Below are 21,639 nucleotides of genomic sequence, written 5' to 3' on the forward strand. Positions count from 1 at the left end.
TTACATTTACTCAATTACATTTACTTGAGTAACTTTTTATGTACTTTTAGGAGTACTTCTGCTACTCTGTACTTTTTACTTTTACTTAAGTAATTTTATTATGAAATATTTCTACTCTTATTTCAGTAAATTTCCGTATTTTCTACCCACTGAATGAAGAACAAACATGTTTTAACCAAAAGTTCACCAGACACAGACACACACCTGCAGTTTGTGTTGAAGTTTCATCCGTTTTTTATTGAAAGAAACTGATTTAGAAAATGTTTATTTTGTCTGATTTTATTTTTTTGTTACTTTTATGAATTATTGTCATTTTGTGCTTAAAATACAAAAATTTCCACTTAATTTTACATTTTCCAATTATGTAATTTTTAAATATGAAATTATAATTTGATCAGTTACTCAGTACATTTTACCAAATACTTTTTTACTTTTACTTGAGTACTTGTTTCATTGGCAGATTATTTCACCTGTAACATGACCTTTTGACCTCGTCATAAGTGAAATAATCTGAAAAATGGAACCAGCATTTTTTGTCAATGTTAAGGAATTATTTACTCAAAATAATTTCTTGTATCTTGTTTAAAAATACTTGAAAGTTAGTTTTGTCTTATTTCGAGTGTAGTAAGATATTTGCACTAGAAACTGGACAAAACGACTTTTTAAATAATTATGGTTTGTTTTGTTAATTTAAAATGTTTATTCATATCTCAGACTGACTCACAGATTGATCCCTGCAGTTTGAGATTTAATGAGATATAAAGCTGGAGAATATTTAGAGTTTAAACCTAAAATAATTCTGAATTAATGGTTTAAAGGTGAACCACCTTGTGTGTAACCTTCAGTTATTCCCTGCACAAGTTTTAGTTTCTTCTCACTTTCTGGTTCGTCCTTTTGTCCTTTCTCTCCTCCTTTACTTGACCTGATTTGGGTTTTTTTTCATCCTTCGGTAAAGTTTGTCTTTCTGTCCTGCAGAGGACAAACAGCAGCTCCAGTTCTCAGAGGTCAAACCTCAAACTTTATCTGTTATTTTAACTCCTGGAGTCAGTGTTTACCGGCTGTAATGCTTGGCTTTGTTGTTCGTAGAAATCAAACATTCCCTGTGATTGTCATCTTACATGTTCTCTGCAGACGGCTGATTACAGGTTTCACCTCTGAGCGGACTCTGCCTCTGTTATTGGTGCTGTGAGAGTCGAGCTCTGCAATAAGAACTTTGTTCTTCCTGAGATACAGAGACATGGAAAAAGTATTCACCCCCCTTACAGATTTCCTCCATTTTTGTTTTTACCACACTTTAATGTCTTGAAATCATCAAAAAAACATGTTTATTAGAAGCAGATAACATGAGGAAGTTCTATTAGTAGTGACCTGCATTTGAAAACTCTCAAGTTTTTATGGTGAAAGAAACTTTCACTGATGCCAAACTAGCCTAGCTGTCAAGTCATTATTTAGCTGGAATTAACTACATTTTTTTTTGTTTACATACCTTATATTCTCGTAAATTCAGTTCAAAATTGCAACATTTGTTACATTTTTCAGCTGGTGTGGTTCACTTTCATTCTGCATTGTGTGAAACCAAACAAGCCAGTTAAAAAAACTGTTCCCTTCCTCGCCTGTGGGGGCGCTGCAGCAAAAGTCACTGAATGAAACGACACAAAACCCTCTGAAGAAGGCACTAACTGCAAATTCCTTCTTCACAAAATGTAAACAGAAACAGAATTTAGTGGTTGTAGTCATTTCACCTGTTAGTGATAAAAATCTTATTTAATTAAAACAATAAAAAGTAAGGGCAAGTTTACACCATACCGTATAGTTATTAAAAAAAGCTCCAAGATTAAGAGAAATGTGCATCTGAGTCAGATTATTAAATAAAATAGAAAATGTGCATGTAATATACTAGTAGTAATAATGTGTCATGACTTTAAATAGGCCGTTCGAGCTTGAAAACGGTCCAATATGGCTAAAATAAAACAATTCTGCCAAAGTTTGCAATTGCCAGCTTTTTTAAAAAAATAGTTTGTATTTATATTTTTCTCCACTGTACATTGTTCCCTGCAGCATTTTCAAGTCATGTCTGCCATCATGAAACGTAGAAAATAAACTTTTAGTTCTATATGTAAATTATTTACTGATTTTAAAAGTTGAGTTTATTTAATTCAGAGATGAAACTGATTTTATGACCTGAGTTGTGTTGCTGTGAAATGTTCCAGCTGTTGGATCTTATGAAAGGACTCTAAATTAGTTGTAGTAGTTTAAAAAAAAATAAGGGTAGGGAGTTATTTTTAGAGATTAGAGATCTGAACTCTGTGTCCAGTTGATTTATCTGCTGGATTCACCAAAAACGAGTTCTAGTTGGTCCCTTGGAGAGGAGCGATAAATCAAGGTTACGTCATAAAGGGTCATAAAGCCAGCCCCATGTTCCCACATCCAACAGACTTTTACTTTCTTTTTCTCTCCGACTTCCTCGCCTCCCTTCATCGGTACGTGAACTCATTGATTCCTGCTGGCGGAGTGAAAATTGCTACTAAGATCCACTGGATTTGTCCCAGTTGATCTGCCCCGGGACTCATGGCTCATTAGAGCAGATCTAGAAGCACTAAAGCCAGATGGACAGAGGTGAAATCCTTACAGCGTTCACAAGAGAGACCAGACGGCTGCAGTCAGGGTGAAGAAATTCCTAAACATGTTTAGTTTAATCTTTAGTCCTTAAAAGTGGCCCTTTAGGCTTCCTTCAACAGGCTGGGATTGGTCTGGATGGTACAGCAGCGTATTAGGGATGTTGTAGACAGAAAAGAAGAAAAAAAAAAGAAGTATTAAATTTCCACCAAAAAAAATTCAAAACTCAAATTTTGAGATTAATCTCAGAAATTTTCTAGAAAAAACAAGAAAATTTCTTATTTGAAAAGTTGAATATTTTTTACTTTTGAAACTTAGAAATTTACATGTTATTTTTCTAGAAAATTTCTGAGATTAATCAGAAAATTTTTGTTTTTTGCAGAAATTTGCTCTTGCTTTTTTCTTTTTATTAACTATAGTGGCTGTAATATGCCATTGTATTATGGAATATTCAAAACCTGTTCACAGTTTTCCGCCTATGTTGAGCTGTTTTAGTCCCTCTTGTCACTGCTGCCACGTCCTACAGTTCAAAGTTGGCATTCACACATGGAAATGGCTGCGAACAGATGAGCAAATATTTAAAACTTACATCTTTGAAAAGCAGAAGTGGAGCCTCCTGCACAACCAGCAAGAATACAAAGCAAGAATGTTTCTGAGTGAACATCAGAACACTTGTCTTTTCCAGTAGCCATTGTACAGTGCATAAAATCAACTGACCAATCGAGCTAGACCTTGATTGGTCTAGCTCGATTGGCTTCTAGGGTTGCTAGGTGATTGGCCTAGCAATCCTAGGCCAATCACCCTAGGATGATGGGTTGCTAGGTGATTGGCGGAATTCTGTTGGGGTTGCTAGGCAACGGGTGCCTACTCATTTGTGACGTTACATTCAGAAGGTTTTTGAAACAGCTCATTTTCGAGACTCCAAAAAACATAAACTCATTGCCAAAAAACGGCTGGGCGGGGTTTTTAAAGAGCTTGGGTTGTTTTAAGAAAAAAGTAGAAACTCAAATGGAAGTATAAAAATGTGCAACGTGTGAACTTGATACCTCCCCTTTAAGCAACAGAATTAATTAAAACATTTTTCATAAAGTTCTGTCTTTAAGAATTTGTTGAAGGTAGCTACTCTAATTTTAGAGATCTGCAGCATCATTGAGCTGTTTGTCTTTATAAATAACTGCATTCTCTGTCTAATGGGTTTTTATACTTTTAAAGCTGGAACAGGAACCTTTTAGAAACCTTTTCCCCCCTGGCACTTTGTCTTTCTGGCACACAGCAGCTCCACGGTTGCTATCAGATCTGGCTACTATGTCCCACTGCTCTTCTTATTAACATCCAGACTGATAAAGCCTTTGCAAATCATTCCCACCTCACTGCATACTGACAGGTCTTAATGAGCTGGGCTATTGTGTCTCTGTGTGTATACAAGGCAGCGGGCTTTGTTGGCTTTTGTTCAGGTGTTTGGATCCTGAAATTAGCTTCTCCGTCCTCTCAACAGACACCAAGCCAATGATTGCATCAAACACTAACATGTACACTTCCATCTTATTGTATTCAGACATATTAAGGCATTTTTTTATTTGAATCATTAGATTTTAACATGAAAAACTTGAATAAATGTAACATCTTTGGCAGCACCTGCAGCCCCTTGTACATACCTTACTAGAACCACATCATAAATGTATTTTGTTTATATATGATTTTTAAAAATGTGTACATAATCCTATAGTTTAAAGTAAACATTACAGTATATTATAAAGTGTAGGAGTGCAGTTATGTTGATTTGTGAGGTTAGACACTAATGTTGGACACAAACATCTAGCTCACAGTCTGCACTAAAAATGTAATCCTGAAGACATTCTGCCAAAATAAAGCAGTGGTTATCAGTTATTTTCTCTCTAGTTAAATTTTGGTTTTGCACACCTACCTGTAAACTCTTAACACCCTTCAAAATAAGAGCATTAATATAAACGTCATTACTGCTTGGAAGCTAAGTGAGCTAAATGTTAGTAAAAAAGTTAGCAGAAATGCTGAAGAAACGCTACATGAAAAATTAGCTCCGTTATTAGTGAATTAGAGGAAGTGTGCCAGTACATGTGATAGTATAGTGTAGATTTTGAAATGAGGGAACCTGAGAGAACCCCACATCATGATGCCGCCACCACCATGTTACAGTGAAGGTGTTAGCTTCATACGTTATTTATCAAGAGATGCTACGATTTCACATTTGTCTGTAAAAATTATTTTTCTTCCACCTTGCAGCTATTATGCGTATTTTTTGAACATCAAATGAAGTTAATTTATAGTAAAATGTGAAAGCATTCACCTTGTTTAGGTTCAGAATATTTTACATGATTGTTTCTGTTCTCTAGTGTTATTCTTGCATCAACAGATGTCACAAATGGCAGTAATTTATGGGGAAAAAATCAACTTAGTCACTGAACTGGAGCAAAAAACCAATCATGGTTTTGATAACAGTGGAAGAGTTGAACCGTCTCTTTCCCTCTGTGTTTTTATCCCATTTTGGGGCAAATTTGCATCTGTGATTAATACGTTTGGACTGGGAATGGACGTGTTTGGCAGCTGGGAGATGTTTTCTTTCCAGCTGACCTCATGTTTGCCCATGCTGTCCTGGAGCATTTTCTTCTTAATGTTAGAGGAAAATTAAGTTGTTAATTCATGCAGTTTGGCAAGCAAAGGCAGATAACTGTGAGAACTGTTTATCTGAGTTGGTATTTAGTGTTTTAGTTAACTTGTGTTCATGTGTGGGGATCAGGACGAAGTCTAGGAAGGATGATTGGTCTCCGACTTAAGTTGAAACATTTCACAGAATATTCCATCTGACTTTTACAGACTCATACATTTGATTTCAACAAAAGCAGCTGTTTAAAATACTAATTTATAGTTGCATTAGCTTAGCAGGTAGCGGCCATTTTTACACTGTAGACTTTTTGGGATTATTAGAGTTGGGAGATATGACTTAAAAATAAAAACTCTCATTTCCAATTTTTTATCTTTTTCTTTTTTTTTTAGAAAACAGAAATTGCAAATGTTTTAAAAAATTGGCTTTTATTCCAGCCATCCCTTCTGTGAGTTTTACATTAAAGTATTAAGTCCAGGGTACAAATATTTTAGTGTAAATACAAAAATATAATCATAATATCAGCAGAAAAATTATGCAATTTTACCAGAAAAACATCTGAAAATTACAACAAAAAAAGTTTTTATTGCGAAAAAAAAAACTTATTTGCTTCAATAACTATCGATTTAAGTATTAAGATTTAAGTTTTTCTATTAAACATGAAATATTATCTGTAAAACTTATAGCAAAGTATAACTTCACAAGATACTCAACATTCCTCATTTAGATTTTTTATTCATTTTTGTGTTGCAGTTTTTGTAACATTGCGGCTTTCCTTTAGTAAATTTGACCCGGATGAAGCTAAAACTACGCTAGTTGAGGAGTTTTGGCTAAAAAATATTTGCAGACAAAAGTATTTTTATATTAAATGCAAAACGTATATATATATTTTGTAAGGTTTTGACTTATTACTTCAAATAGCTTTCTTGTGAGTCTATATACTCCAATTAGCAATTAATCGATTACTAAGTTAGTTGAGAATTATTTCAATTATCGATTAATCACCATGATTTCGATTAATCGTTCCAGCCCAAAGCAGATACTTTGAACACAATAGATTAAGAAATCATTATGAACAATTGTTTTGATTAAAAAATGTAGTTTTAAATTGAATCATGGCACCAAAAATCGGAAAAATCTCCATCCATATTTGAAAGTCATACTTGAAATATGAGTTGTTCTCTCGGCAGAATGCACTGAGGGCTGAAAAACTCATGATTTTGTGATTTGAGTGAAATGAAACCTCACCAGGAGCGACTCATGTCCTCTACTGGAAACTAATTTAAATCACAGCAGCATCAGTCTGTTATTCATCAACACCTTGACCCCTCTGGGTTTGCAAATACATAACAGATAAACAATGTTTACCCAAAATGTGGGACAAGCAGATAAATCCATACCATTTTAAACAAACAGCATCATATCGCTTCAATCAGAGTTGGATAATTTATGTTGATCTCTGGATTCATAATGAAAGTTGCGTATCAGCCTTGGTGCATTAGTGAAGGTCTTTTCATAATCTCCTGATAAAGCTGCAGCTCTGGGTCACCGTAACGTTTCATAAACATTTCCTGTGCGCCTCAAAGAGAATCAGTGAGTAAATTTTAATCTTGGTGGATGTTAAAAAAACCAAAAAGACTCCACTACAACAGCTCTATTCAACATCTCAAGGCTTTTACTAATAGCTAAATGAAAAGAGGCATAAAAGAAGCTCGCAGGTGAAGTTTGTTTTGATTTATTTAATTCCCTGAAGATCCATTAAAAAGCTGAAATCAAGGACATGTGTGCACTTCATCCATTTAAACATTGTATTATTTGAATAAGATCGCTCCACTTTCAGTAATGCAACAGGACATTAACCAAATAATTTACTTGTATAAGTGTCTCCCCACTCTGTGGAGCGTGGAGTTGTTAAAGGAGCTTTGCTAACTGGGTCAGTGGGCCATGTGCCTCAGTAGTCAAACACAACAGTGGACCCAGGTGGGCCAGACGAAGCTCCGTTGTTCGGTATTACGATGGATTATTGCCATTTTCTAGTCCCAGAACAGGAGCCAATGGGACTGGAAACAAAGAAACTGGTTTAACGTTTTTAAACTGGTTCATTTGGTCCAAAGTGGAGCAGAAATGAAGAAGATGAAGTTTAGGTTTTTAACCCCTTGTCTGAACTTTGTACCCGTCAGTCCATCATCACAACAGTTGTCCATCCACTGATCCCATTCATCCATCCATCAATAACTGAACTCTCCATCCATTAAACAATTCATCCATCCATTCATCTGTCCATGTCATTGGTCTATAGGAAACTAGTCATCAACAAGAATCATTCATATTATAATATCCCTATTTTATATTTATTTGTTTTTGTTTATTTAGGGATTCCCATTAGTGTCTACCATAGTAAACGCCAAACAGTACAAAAGAGACTTAATGGTATTAAAACACAAATTAAACACAAAATTTAAATCGACTTCTTCAACGTCTTACAAACATGACAAAAATACATAAACACCATACAAATTATTTCAGCAATATCAAAACTTTATTAAAAGCAAAGATAAATAAAACAAACAATAACAAACTTAGACTATAAATTTAACCAATCCATCAATTCAACAGAAGTTCATTCTCTATTGTACATTTAAGGTTCTCTTTTAAATTTACATGATCAGCCAGATTTGAATTTGTTTATTTATTTCAAAAAGATTTTTAAAAACAAGAAAACAAGCAATCAGTAGGACAGAGAAAACATGTGCAAACATAAACAACAAAATAGTTAGGTTACCATTACTTTTCTGTTTGAAATGAGTTGGAAGAAGTGGTTTAATTTTTTCAATTGAATGAAATATATCACTTACCAACTCAATAATTAACCAAAATCTGTAATTAAAACCATGTTATAATATTCTTGTGCCTGTTGTTCTATATACTGTGTTAAAGACGAACAAATAAATTATATTACACAAACAAAATTATTACAAACCAATTCATAACAAGACAAGAAAATCTACAGATAATAATAATAATAATGATTGGAAATAACAACTGACTCATACATAGTCAGAATAATTACCAACTCCTTGCAAATGTATGCCTATAAATTCTTCCTAATCTGTGCTATATAACAATGAATACAATTTTTTTAAAACTAAGAAAAAGTGATAATAATGATGGTATGATAATAATAAGCTGCTAATATTTGTAATAGTAACCCAGAAGAAAGTAAGGAAAAAGGCCTGTAAACGTCCATTCCAGTGGATTCAGGCCTGAAGGGGTTAAACGTGTATTCAGACTGAATCATCGATGAACCCGGGTCTCCGCTGATGGGTTTGTCTCTCACCGGTGACCCCGCCGCGTCTCTCCGCCTGCTGCTCCCCTGGTCCTCCCTCTGTTTGGCTGACTTGATTAAATCCAGGGTGTAATGGGAAACAAATTACGCCTTGTGCAGCATGATGACTTGAAAGGGGGGGATAATTAGTATGTTCTTCCACGTCCTTAAAGAGATCTGTGCGAGTGTGGCTCTTCTCCCAATTCACAGATCTCTTCTTCTTCTTCTTCTTCCTCTCATTTGCTGGATCTCTTCCCTGAATGCGGCGGTTGTTTTGTGCGCTTCGTGTTGCACTGACAGTGAAGTAAATAGCCAATATGTATTCATGAGTACTCACTTGAGGCATTGCCATCAGAGTCATCAGTCCTTGGCCTGAAATTGTCTCATCAGTGGCTTTAATGATCTTGCAGACACTGCGTTGCAGAGTCTTTTGTACTTGTCAAGGAAGCAGGTTGCTCTCCAGGAAGGAAAATATGCAGCTTTTTGTGATGTCAATCTGCCTCCTTCCAGGTTTATTTTAGAAATCTGTTTGTTAAAATTAAAAAAGCAAAAGAAGAATGCAAACGTAATGACGTCTCCTGGATCAAAGGAGCTGCTCAGTTTTAAACAGCTGCTGGTTTAATGCTCCCATCCAGGATCCAGCTGATAAATGCCTCCATGTTTGGATTTGACCCTTAACTCCTGGTTTACCGTTTCATTTCTTCATCGTCTCTTTGTCACATTAATGGAAGTTTGTTTTTTTATGACACTTCCTAGAGAAACTGGAAGTCTGGAAAATAGTTTGAATTGTTTTTAGATCTGCAAAATTATGGAAAAGGGAAATATGGAAAACATTTCTGTTTCCATTAGTTTGAAATTAGTCTTTATGTTAAGCTTTCCTCCGTCAATTCATCTGTTTAAATCTATAGAATAATGATAATAATCCATACAATAATGCCTCTAAAAAACATCCATTCATTCACTAACTCATCCATCCATTCAACAAACCAACAATCCATCCATCAATTCATCCACTCATCCATCTGTCTAACCACCAATTTATCCATAAATACATTTATTCATTATTCATCCATCCATTCACTCATCCATCCTCTCGTCCAACCAACCACTCATCTATGATTTATCTAACCAACCATCCACTCATAGTTGTTCATCCATCCATCATTTATCCATAATTTATCCATCCACTCATCCAATCAACAACAATCCATCCATCCATCCTCTCATCCCTCCCTCCCTCCCTTCGTCTCTAACCGTTCCTCTCTTTGTGTCCCAGTGGTGTCGGTAGGAACTGGCCCTGGGCTTCAGGCGGCAGCAGCATCCTGGCAGAGTACGGCACCCTCCATCTGGAGTTCATGCACCTCAGCAAACTCTCCGGAAACCCAGAGTTTGCTCAAAAGGTAACGGAAGCAAAGCCATGGAAATCTGTTCAAAGCAACCATTTCACTGAAATATGACTTCTGTATCTGTAGGTAATGAACATCAGGAAAGTGCTGAACCGTTTGGACAAACCTCAGGGACTTTATCCGAACTACCTGAACCCGAACAGCGGCCAGTGGGGCCAACGTAAGTAACTCTGTTACTTTATAAGGTATTATTTTATCTGTTAACATCTGAACCTTAACGGTGGCTGTGAGAAGCGTGTGGTCAGGACACAAATGATTTAAAGTTTCAATAAATGTGCCAATAAATTCAAACACAATTCATTTAAATTAGAAAGTAGTTACCAACATACCTACCAAAACAGAACAGTTCCAATGAATTAATTTAAGCATCTCTCTGGGGCTTTAAGACATTAATTTTATATTAATTAACTCTTATTGTTCTTGACACACATTTTTAAAGCACATCTTTAAACTCCTACGAACAGAAGAATATGCAAAAACTTAAAGCTTCCCATATAGAAGAAATGCAGTAGTTAACATATAAGACCCTGTCTGAATTCATTATGTAAACCGACAATAGAAATCTGAATTTATTACATTATGAACGTCGCCCAGGTTTGAACTAATTCATGCAAATTGCTGCTGTTCTGCAGCGCATTATGTCCGTCTTTCACCTGTAATTGTACAGATTTAAATCAGCAGAGTTGATATACATTTATTCTGCTGTAATCATTAAACTGTCTGGATCAGACTGAGATTATTCATTATTGTTTGTAAATGATGCACAATTGAAATATTGAATTAGCAGAGGAAGAGAGATTCCTGTAGAAATCAACATTTTCAACAGGAAAATTAAAGAAAAATGTTTTCATTTTCTTCTTGAACTTTGACTAAATTTATAAATAAAAAAAACTCATCCCTACAATTGCTCAAAAGCATGCTAATGTTTACTAGCATCAGATAAAGTCATGCTCCATTTCCTAAAGCTGCCGTTTGAACCTTGTTGGATGACCTCACGGTTTGGTTGCCCACTCTTCACCCGTCAAGTATTTTCATTCTCAGTCCGTTCAGATGCTTTTATGTTCCTGATAGGGTGTAATTTTAAACCCATTAGCTGATTCTTAAAACCACAGAGCTAAACAGGTAAAAATGATGATGATGGAGGCGTCGGACGTGAAGGACGAGCGGCGAGCAAAGAATAACGGAGAGCGAAGATAAAAGCTGGGATGTTGGTGTTTTTTATATATCAAAGAAAGTTTTCTATCAGTCATATTTGTCATATATGTGGACCCACTCCTGTTTACCAAATTTTTTTTATTCAGCCATGAATAAAACATCTGAATTATATTTTAGTCCAGACTTTGACTAGATCCCTGAAACACTGCAATATCTAATGTATTAAAATCGGGCTTCAACATGTAATAAAACATAATTAAAACCACAGGTGGGCATAAATTGTACAACTTCAACATATTTGTACTCAAGTAAGAGTAAAAAAGTTTTATAAAAGTTAACTGAAATACTGAGTAGCTGAACAAACTATCAATCATTTAATATTTAAAAATTACATCATCAGATGGACCAAAGTATAAAGTTAAGTGAAATTTTGGTATTTTAAGAACCAAAATGACAATAATTCATATCAGTAACAAGAAATAACAAAATCAGGCAAAATAAAATGTTTCCAAATCAGTTTCTTTCAATAAAAAACTTAGGAAACTTTAACAAAATCTGCAGGTGTGTGTCTGAGTCTGGTGGATTTAAAACATGTTTGTTTTCCATCCAGTGAGTAGAAAATTGAGGAAATTTGATTCAAGTAAGAGTAAAAATACTTCAAAATAAAATTACTCAAGTAAAAGTAAAATGTAAAAATACTCCTGAAAGTACATTTTTTCTAAAAGGTTTTTGTATGTGAATAAGTGTAACTAACTGATTAAAACATTATTTAGCTGTTGACACCTTTACAACAACTGAACTAAATCTACTGATCTACAAAAACGTAATAAAAATAATTATTAAAGAATTATTCAGAAAGTCCAAAAAATGCAGCAGCTGCAGCCACACATCTGAAGATAAAGTGGCAAAAAGATGCTGTCAGACAAATTGACCTCCTTAAACCCACCTTCTACTTTTTAGTGTTTTACATTTAACAGCAATAAAAAATTCTATATTCTTGATCCAATTTCACCTTTTATTCACATCATTTTGCTGTTAATTTTACTGTTCTCTGTAAAAAAAAAAAAAAAAAAAAAAAGAGAAACTTGTGCTGTTCACCAAAAAAGATTGTGACATTAAAGTAAAAATCCTTTTGCCTGGTTTTATTATTTTGTTTTTATATCCACTGATATGCTCTCAGCTTTTATTAAGCGCTGTCAGGTATAGTTTTACTGCTCAGCTTTTTATGAAAGGCTTGCAACTGTCTGAGTCGGATAAATATGGATCTGTTCCCGCAGACTGCTCTGAAATGCTCAGTAAAACAACCATTTAAACACATGAGCGGTTATAATTGTTCATATTTATGTGACACAAAGCTGATAACGGTGTTTTCAGGCAAGTATTTCATTAACTGATGCATAAAAGTAGAATTGCTGTTTAGATAACATAAAGAAAAGAGGAATGAATGCATAAAAGTTGTTTATCCAGGCTGATAGTATGTTGTGGCGGTTGGGTTTGCTTAATAAATTGTAAACTATGAACTTTGACAGGAGAGACGCTTATAAACTCTTATATTCTACCTTAAGGTTTGAGTCGTTTTGAGAAATGAATCGATTTAATCAAGTTTTTTAAGATTTAGTTCATGTTTCCAAACAGAATGCCCATGGCGGCCATCTTGTTTTATAAGCGTGTTTTATTTGGATTTTGAATTCAGATCAACTCTATAACAAAATATAAAGGTCAGGCTAAGATATTTACTTTTAATTAGGACAATAAAGTCATAATAATGCAAGAATGGTACACAAGAATAGTCGTATGACAAAGTTGAAATAATATGACAATAAATGTTAAAATGACCAGAATAAAGTAGTAATTTTATGAACGGCAGCAAATAAGACAAAAGAATTTCTCATTAAAACTAGTTTTTTAAGACATTCTATTGATAAAATTGTATCTTTTCCTGCTAATATTATAATTAATGTCGTAATTAAACAAAATTCTCATAGCTCGGACTTAATTGTCCGACTCAAGGAAGAAATAACTGAAATCAGAGCAACTTTTTGAAAATAAAGTCGTAATTTTATGAGAATTCCAATATGAAAAATAACAAAAATAAAATTCTCATTAAATCAAATTTTTTCTTGTAATTTGAGGACATTTTATTGGTAAAATTGTGTCTTTTTCTGCTAATATTGGGACTATGTTCTCATAATTAAAGAAACGTTCTCGTTGCTTGGCACTAGTAATCTGTTCAACTCACAGAAGGGATAATTGAAATTAAAGCAACATTTTGAAAACAAAGTTCTAATATTACCAAAACAAAGTCATAATATTACCATAAAAAAGTCTTAATTTTTTTTAAAACTCCAAACCGGGAAAAATCTCGTGTTTTAAGTTAAATAATTTCAACCTTTTCATCAAAATAAAGGAATTATTTCCTTTAAATAAGCTCCTATTTCTTGCTGAAAAGTTACTTTTAAGTTATTTTTCTTAATTCAGGTTTGCTTAGATATTTACATTAGAAAATTAAACCAAAACTACTGATTTTGTGTTTTTGCAGTGTACAAATATTATTCTAGGTTTTTGTTCATCGCTGATTCTTTATTTTTAAATATTTCCCCATCTTTAAACCAAACCCTCCTCATCATCATCATTATCCTCTTCCTCTCTTTTCGCCTCAAGATGATCACAGCTGACATTTAATCTCTGCGCTTCTCAACGCAGCCGGACTGCGTTAATGACGCATGCATATGGATGTGCCTTCGCCGACTATCAGCGGGACAAAATCTAGAAAACTACTCGATCAGCCTGCCACCAGAATAATGTAGCGGTGTTTGTGCAGCGGCCTCGCTGGAGCCGCGCGGCGCTGATTTATGTTCCTCCGCTAATCTTTGCTGCAGATCACGTGTCTGTGGGTGGCCTCGGCGACAGCTTCTATGAGTATCTGCTCAAGGCCTGGCTTATGTCCGACAAGACCGACGAGGAAGGGAAGAAGATGTACTACGATGCCCTGCAGGTGAGGCACAAACACACACACACAAACACACACACACATGCTCAGAGGGTCTTTATTGGATTAGCTGCTCAAGTTAAACAAAGGGCAGGGACTTAAATAAAGCTTCAGAGGTTGGTCAGAAATACTAAATATGTCTTTATCCACAACTTTGGCTTTGTCAAACTTAATGTAGGGTGATTTTTCTGATCTCCTACTTTAGTTATTATGCTTCCTTGAACAGGTTAGGTTAGCTCTATGGGTGATGCAAAACAAGTTTGTTATATTTTTTTAGCTCAAAATTATTGTTAGATAATCAAATTTCAGTCCGATTTTGAGCTGTTTTAGGGCCTCATGTCATTTTAAATCCAAATAAGCCGCTGCTTGCCACACCCCCTCAACTCAATGTTTACACTCGCACGCGAAAATGGCTGCAAACAAATGCGCAACTATACAACCGTACATCTTTTAAAAGCAGAAGTGGAGCCAACAAGTGGTTTCTGTATGGTAAGTCAACAACAAAACTCTTTTCCAGCAGCCATTGTACATTTCATACAGTGGGAAACCAGCTGACCAAACTTGCTGGAGCTCTGCTTGGGTTGCTAGGTAACGGACGGAACTCCACTGAGGTTGCTAGGTAACGGGCTGAGCTTCACTGCAGTTCGTAGGTAGTTTGCAACCTTTACTTCTTGCTTTTTTACTGCCATGCTTAGCGTCAACATCTGATGAAAATTAAACTTTGCGTAGCCCAGTTGTTTCGCTTCAAACCAGTAGATGGACACGTCTAATTCGCATTTTCTTTTTCTTTTTTTGCGACATTTTAAATGTTTGCACAAAATCCACATGAGAGTTGTACCTGACAAATGGAAACATAGATCCAATCAATTTTATTTGTATAGCACATTTCAGCAAGAAGACAGTTTAAAATGCTTTACATCATAAAAACACAAAATAAGTCATAAAAACAACATACAGTCACCAATTGACATCCTATTTAAGTGCTGTAATAAAAATCATCAATAGATGTCAAATATGTTGGTCAATGCTCCAGTGATAATGAGTCGAAAGCAATATAATGTGTATTAATACATATTGAGGTATATTTGGTGTTCGAACTGTTGAAATAGGCAGTTATAAGCTGATGTTAGCTTAATATTAGGATCTACTGTAGTAACTTTTCTTTTTGGTGTAAAAAGACAAAAAAAAAAAGGGAAATCAACTGAAAACTATAGTGGTCAATGTTCTTTAGTTTAAATTAGAGACGACATATCCCCAGTATGTGATCCAACCAAATGAAACTTTTAGAACCTGGTGATATTACATAAACCTCACAGCGAGTGGCCGTCTAATTTCCACATGTTCCCTCTAAGCAGACAGCGTGGTGTTTGTTTACAGCTGGTGAAGTGTTGCCGTTTACTCCACAGGGTTTAAATCCCTCATGCAGCCTCTGAGTCATTATAGATGATGCTGGATAATGGCGGACAACAACAGCAAGGTCAGCTGTGGATAATAAAAAGCAGTCATGCTGTGGTATTTGCTTTCATCTGCAGACATTACAAAAGTCTGGTTATTTAAATAACCTCACGAAGCGGCTCACACAGAGTCAAAGATGCTGAACAGATGATTTGCAGGAAGGAAATAAAAATCCTCCTGAACCCAGAGGATTATTTATTTCCTCCATCATAATAAATCATCAAGTTAAGTTGTGGTGACAAGCAACGGGTCTCAGCTGGAGAAAGCTGCTGGATGTCCTTTTGGCTCACTGTGGTGAGTTCAAGAGCATAAATATTGGAGTTAAACATCGACAATAACTAAATCTGGAAGCATAGAGCAATTGTATTTTAGATTAAAATTAATCCCAATCGATTAACTTGTAACGTCCTAGTCTAGACCCTATTTTAGTGTTGTAGTTTGGCCGCCATCCAGCAGAAGGCGCCGCTGGTCATTCTTAATCGGAGCCGTTGAAACAGAAACAAAATGGCGGAGCGGGAAAGAGAAACGGTTAAAACAGAGTCCGCTGTGGGATGAAGTGTACGTTATTGTGTTCCGTTTTGAAATATAGATGAAGTTTCACGTGTGGCGGAGCAGCGTCGACTTATCCACCAAATATTAACGATGTGCTACGAAGGTGAGGGTTTGATAGAAAAGCAGGGCGGACAACTGAGAAAACATGAGAAACATGGCGCCACTAAGCACGGTTGATTTTAAGGGCTGACTTGAGTTAGTGCACTTTATAGAGCGAAGTTTTAACATTCCTTCAAGAGCAACAGACGGTATTTCTTTATGTTAATTACGTGTTTGACACATTTTTCAATTCAGCAACATAAGAGGTTTCTGGTTTGTTATACTTCATAGATGTATATCTAAGTTAATTAATGTGAGAAAACCTCAATTTTCCGCCATTATCAGTTGTATTAAACACAACTGATAGAAAATATTAAAATGTAATCATTTTAATGGACCTTACCAGAGGGGCCACTTTTCATTGGCTGATGCCCATTCTACGTGGTCACGTGCGTGGCCGTCTCACAAACACACTTAGCTTCCCGTTAGCTAAGTACAGCATAATGGCAGAACTGATACAACTTCTACACCTTGAAGCCGGTCTGCTACACAGTCTTACGTTAGCTAAACAGATCAATATGCAATGTGTCTGTATCTGACATACACTAAAGGTTTTATTTTAGCAGAAAAGGCTTTGGACTAAACTGTTACTCGTGTTAGCCACGTTAGCACCAAGTACAGCTAGTCAATCAACCATCGCTGTGTTCAGGGAAGCGCTGATTAATAATCGAGAAATAAATATCAAGCCTGGAAACTTGATATCGTAACGGACTGAATGTTATGTTTTTAACTAATCTTTGCTCGTCTTGCGGGGAGCAGGCGGTTGCCACGGTAACAGGTGAGCTTAAACTACAAAGAGAGAGAGAGAGTAAAAAGGTAGGAGTGGTTTTGAGTTGATCACCTGTTCAGGTTATTTTACCTTTGTTTACCTTTGCTGTGGCGCATTACTCGCTGTAGTTTCTAAACGTTGGACTAATTACCTCGTTCGTTTGTGAGTTTACGTCATTCACAACAAACATCAAATAGAACAAATATATTTCATAAAATTTTAACAAACAAATGGCTTCTGCCGCGATAATTATGTGAAATTAAATTAATTATGTCCCAACTTCAGAAGATTTGCCTTTACCTTTACAGAGCTCTTTGGTTCCTCCTATCAGTCTGTAGCTTCTCATATTGAGGTCAAAGTTCAGATCTACCATAACTGACTGACACCTGCTGGCCTCAGGTTTGCAACCAGCTTGTGACTGAGAAACCAGTAACCTCCTCCCAGATGATGACATGAACTTGTTAGTTCCTCTGTCCATGTAGCAGCTGATATATTGTGAAAATCCGGTAGAAATGATGCACTAATCATGTTTACATAGAAACAGCTGGGAGGCTTTGCTTGTGAGACTTGCGGTCACGTGGGTCGGTTGTGGGCGGAGCTTGGTAAGGTCCATTCAGCATATTATGGACAATTTAGTTGTTTGTGTTATGGAAAGACGATCAGCCATTATGATACTAGAAAAACTCTTGTTTAAAAAAAATGGCTGTTAATCAATTAAACGTTTACAGTTAATCAACTTTAGATAAACTAAATCATTGGTAACTTGCATCCCTTTTATAAACATTCTTGGATTTGTTGTCAAAAAGAGGCAATCAAAGCAAAGCCATGGAGAAAACTCAAGTTTTCAAGAAAATGGCTGCTTATTAATTAATCATTAGTTTATAGATGAGATCAATTAACTACAGATTAACTAAATAATTGATCAATTGCATCCCTATCATAGAGACAACATGGGATTCATGTTTTTTGATTCTCGCCACCCTGTTTCTTTCTTCCAGGCGATAGAAACCAACCTGATGAGGAAGTCGAGCAGCGGGCTGACCTACATAGCCGAGTGGAAGGGAGGGCTGCTGGAGCACAAGATGGGCCACCTGACGTGTTTCGCCGGCGGCATGATCGCTCTGGGTGCCGACGGGGCCCCCGGTGACAAGACGGGCCACCAGATGGAGCAGGCGGCGGAGATCGCTCGCACCTGCCACGAGTCGTACGCCAGGACGGGTAACTCCATGACGAGCCTTTGAATCGTCTGAAAATTTTATATTTCATAATAATAATTTCAGAATGAACTATAAATAGATTCTAGTCTTAGTAAAGATTTTATTTATGATTTAAAGCATGTTGTGCCTTTTCTCTTTTTTTTTTTGAGTAAATTGATCATTAAATTTTCGTGGATTCAAATATTTTAAAGTATTTTAAAATTCTTCCATCTAGAATTTTTTTTTGTTTTTTGTTTCATAACAAATACAAAAATGGAATGCCTCCTTTATTTTGTGAAGTTTGAGATAAAGTAAACTTTGCTTTTTAATAAAAAATATTTTGTCCTGTTTATTCCACATCTTCAGTTTAAAATAAAAGCAAGAAGCTTTACGTAAAAAAGACAAATACTTTCCATTTACCTTCAAGAAACAAATCCATTGAAATGATTAATCAAATTAATTGTGATTAATTGATTATTAAAATAATCAACTGATTTAGTAATTGATTAATTGCTAACTGGATAATTGTTTTCCTGCATCTTTTAATGTATTTCTAATATTGAATAAAAATGACAAAGTGGTTAAATAAAAAAACTGAAGAATTTTCAATTAATCGTCAAATATTTGCCTACGCTATTATCATTAAAATTGTCTTTATTAGCATTCATTTTTATTCTTTTGTCATAGTCTTTGTATTATCTTTATTTTATTAAACATTGGAAAAGGATTATAATGATAATGATTACATTTTGTTAGATGTTTCAATAAGTTTCTGGAGGATTACGACCATGAGCAAAATGAAAACAGTTTTATGATGGTGTTGTTCTCTGCACCCACATATGTAGCATAAACTAAATTATGAATGATAAATGATACTGCAGCTATCATATAAATCTAAAGTCTACTAACACTGGCTGTCAGGTGATATAAATCCTTGACATAAAGTAAATAAAAGCTGCGATCTGAGTCTTAAATTGTGTTGTTTCCTTTCTCCGAAGCGCTGAAGCTCGGTCCGGAGGCGTTCCGCTTCGACGGCGGAGTCGAGGCCATCGCGACCCGACAGAACGAGAAATATTTCATCCTGCGCCCGGAGGTCATCGAGACCTACATGTACATGTGGAGATTCACCCACGACCCCAAATACAGAGAGTGGGGCTGGGAGGCTGTCCAGGTGAAATAACTTCACAACACTCATAAAGTTCAGCTCAATTTGTTGTAGTTTTATTTAAAGGAGCAGTAAGAGCTTTACATCATGTTTATAATGTTATTCCCTCATTAAACACGTACCTGGAGTGTTGCTTTGATTCTTTTATGCATATTTGAGGAATCCTTTAATCTCCATGGCAACTAAGTTTCCTCCCCTACTGTGCTCCTTCAGACTAGCCAGCAGCAATTAGCAAACACCTGTTGAAACTGAGCATCTGCTGAGCTCATTAAATGAGCTGCTTCTCAGTGAAACTCTGGTAAAACATTGTTAAAGGGTTAATGGAGGAGCCCTGTCACAATAAATCAATTAATCAATTAATAAATTAAAACGAGCTGAATTGTTTTCATTTGCATGATTTATTTATTTTTTTTTTCTCTTTCTACCAAAAACTGGATGATAAAACTCTAAACTAGCCCCTTCATAATTAATTAATTTTTTTATTTGTTATGTTAAATTATTTTGGAGATTTAAAATGTCTTCCAGATCTGGTGTTAAATGTTCATCAGAATTCAGTGTGTATTAATCTTTGAAAATGTGTTCTTGCATTATTATGCTACTTTGTTATTACCTGAAAATGTACTCAAAGCAATATTATTGTTTATCGCAAAAACTGACAAAATTTGTTACCAAGACAGACTTACAGGAGCAATGTTGAGATGACTCCCTGTAGGCGGAGTTTCAGGAAGAGCAGGAGCTTCTTAAAGAGACGGAGGCAATTTTTAAAGTCATATTTGATATATGTATCATTTTTATAACTGAAATTAAAATAGTTACTTGATTGTGGTATAAAATGGTACTGCAACACATAATGACACCCCTTTTAAAATAAAACAAGAACTCTTTTAGCTCCCTTTCTATATGAACAACATGAGCTGAGGAGTTGAAGAATATTTTAAGATATTCTGTTTGCGTCTCATCCAGGCCTTGGAGAAGCACTGCCGACTAGAAGGAGGCTACAGCGGCGTCAGAGACGTCTACGCCTCGTCTCCGAACCACGACGACGTGCAGCAGAGCTTCTACCTGGCCGAAACGCTAAAGTAAGTCCAAACTGAGCAGCGTTCCCTTCGGCCCTGCAGGCCTGACCTGACACAAACTGAAGCTGCCTTTCACTCCAGCTCAGCTTCAGACAGAGGCTTAAGGTTATTTCATTCACACACACACACACACACACACACATTAAGATACACATGTCAAACTCGAGGCCTAGGGGCCAAATCTTGTGGCCCTCAGATGCTAAATTACGTCTATCAGTTCCTCTAGTTTTTCACAATTGTGGAAATTAACACACAATAAACGGATGGCAGTATTTTCTGTTGTTGTTTTTTGCGGGTCTATAGTTGTGATTTTTATTGCAAATGTTCTGTAAAAATGGTTAAAAATATTCAATCAATCATGTTAATTAGTGCAGCACATTTAAGCAACAAGGCAGTTCAAACAGGTTTACATCATGAAATCATAAAACATCATAACACATCTTGTAGTCAACAATTGTGAAAACCAGAAACAGACATTACATTTTGTCAAGTGGCATCGTTACAATCAATGCATTTGGTTTAAGTGATGCTACCTCCCACCTACAGGGGGCAGTGTTTATTACTTTTACTCCACTGTTCAAAATGTCATTTTTAACATCATATATAAGTGCAAATATTGTAAACATTTCTAAATCTGCTCCACAAAATCAGGTCACAAGAAATGACAAAAACAATTGCAAAATCCTGGAAAGATGTTCAAGATTATTTAATTTAAAGAAATACTCATTGAATGCAGAGATGGATAATATTTTAACAGTTTAGTTTGTTTTATCACTACATTCTGCCACAAACAGCCCTTTGACAACATTCATAATCTTAATGAAGCTAAAATTTAAAATGAGTTTGACTCCCCTGCTTCCTGCTCAACGTAATTTAATGGATCTAATGTTTCATTAAAATCCTGAATTTGAAAAAATACAATTGAAATCAAACAAATTCATACATCTAATAAAAACATAATTTTCTTTCTTGGTCTGAAGTTAAATCAGACTAAACCTTTCTTGTTACCAAAATTATTTCTATTTACTAAATACCAAAAAATATATAGAATAGAAGATTTTTGTCTTGTATTTTATTCATTCAAGTTTTTTAGTTTTTTTTAGTTTTTTGTGAAATTATTGTTTTGTTCTCAGAGCAGTCAAGTGTATTAAATAAAATATTTTAGCTTAGTTTGTCTCTGCTGTATAATGTACAATAC

At 35.4% G+C, this 21,639-nt stretch overlaps 1 protein-coding gene across 1 annotated transcript in view; it reads left to right on the forward strand.

Annotated features, from left to right (window-relative positions):
• Positions 1-21,639, forward strand: part of man1a1 (mannosidase, alpha, class 1A, member 1) — a 119,206-nt gene that overhangs the window by 92,543 nt on the left and 5,024 nt on the right. Inside the window, exons 6-11 of the mRNA XM_032585440.1 lie at positions 9,856-9,979; positions 10,052-10,145; positions 14,020-14,135; positions 18,003-18,222; positions 19,199-19,371; positions 20,329-20,444. Coding sequence (XP_032441331.1) covers positions 9,856-9,979; positions 10,052-10,145; positions 14,020-14,135; positions 18,003-18,222; positions 19,199-19,371; positions 20,329-20,444 — 843 coding nt within the window. The remainder of the gene's footprint in view (positions 1-9,855; positions 9,980-10,051; positions 10,146-14,019; positions 14,136-18,002; positions 18,223-19,198; positions 19,372-20,328; positions 20,445-21,639) is intronic.

Source organism: Xiphophorus hellerii, chromosome 15 (assembly GCF_003331165.1).
Source record: "Xiphophorus hellerii strain 12219 chromosome 15, Xiphophorus_hellerii-4.1, whole genome shotgun sequence".
Classification (NCBI taxonomy): domain Eukaryota; kingdom Metazoa; phylum Chordata; class Actinopteri; order Cyprinodontiformes; family Poeciliidae; genus Xiphophorus; species Xiphophorus hellerii.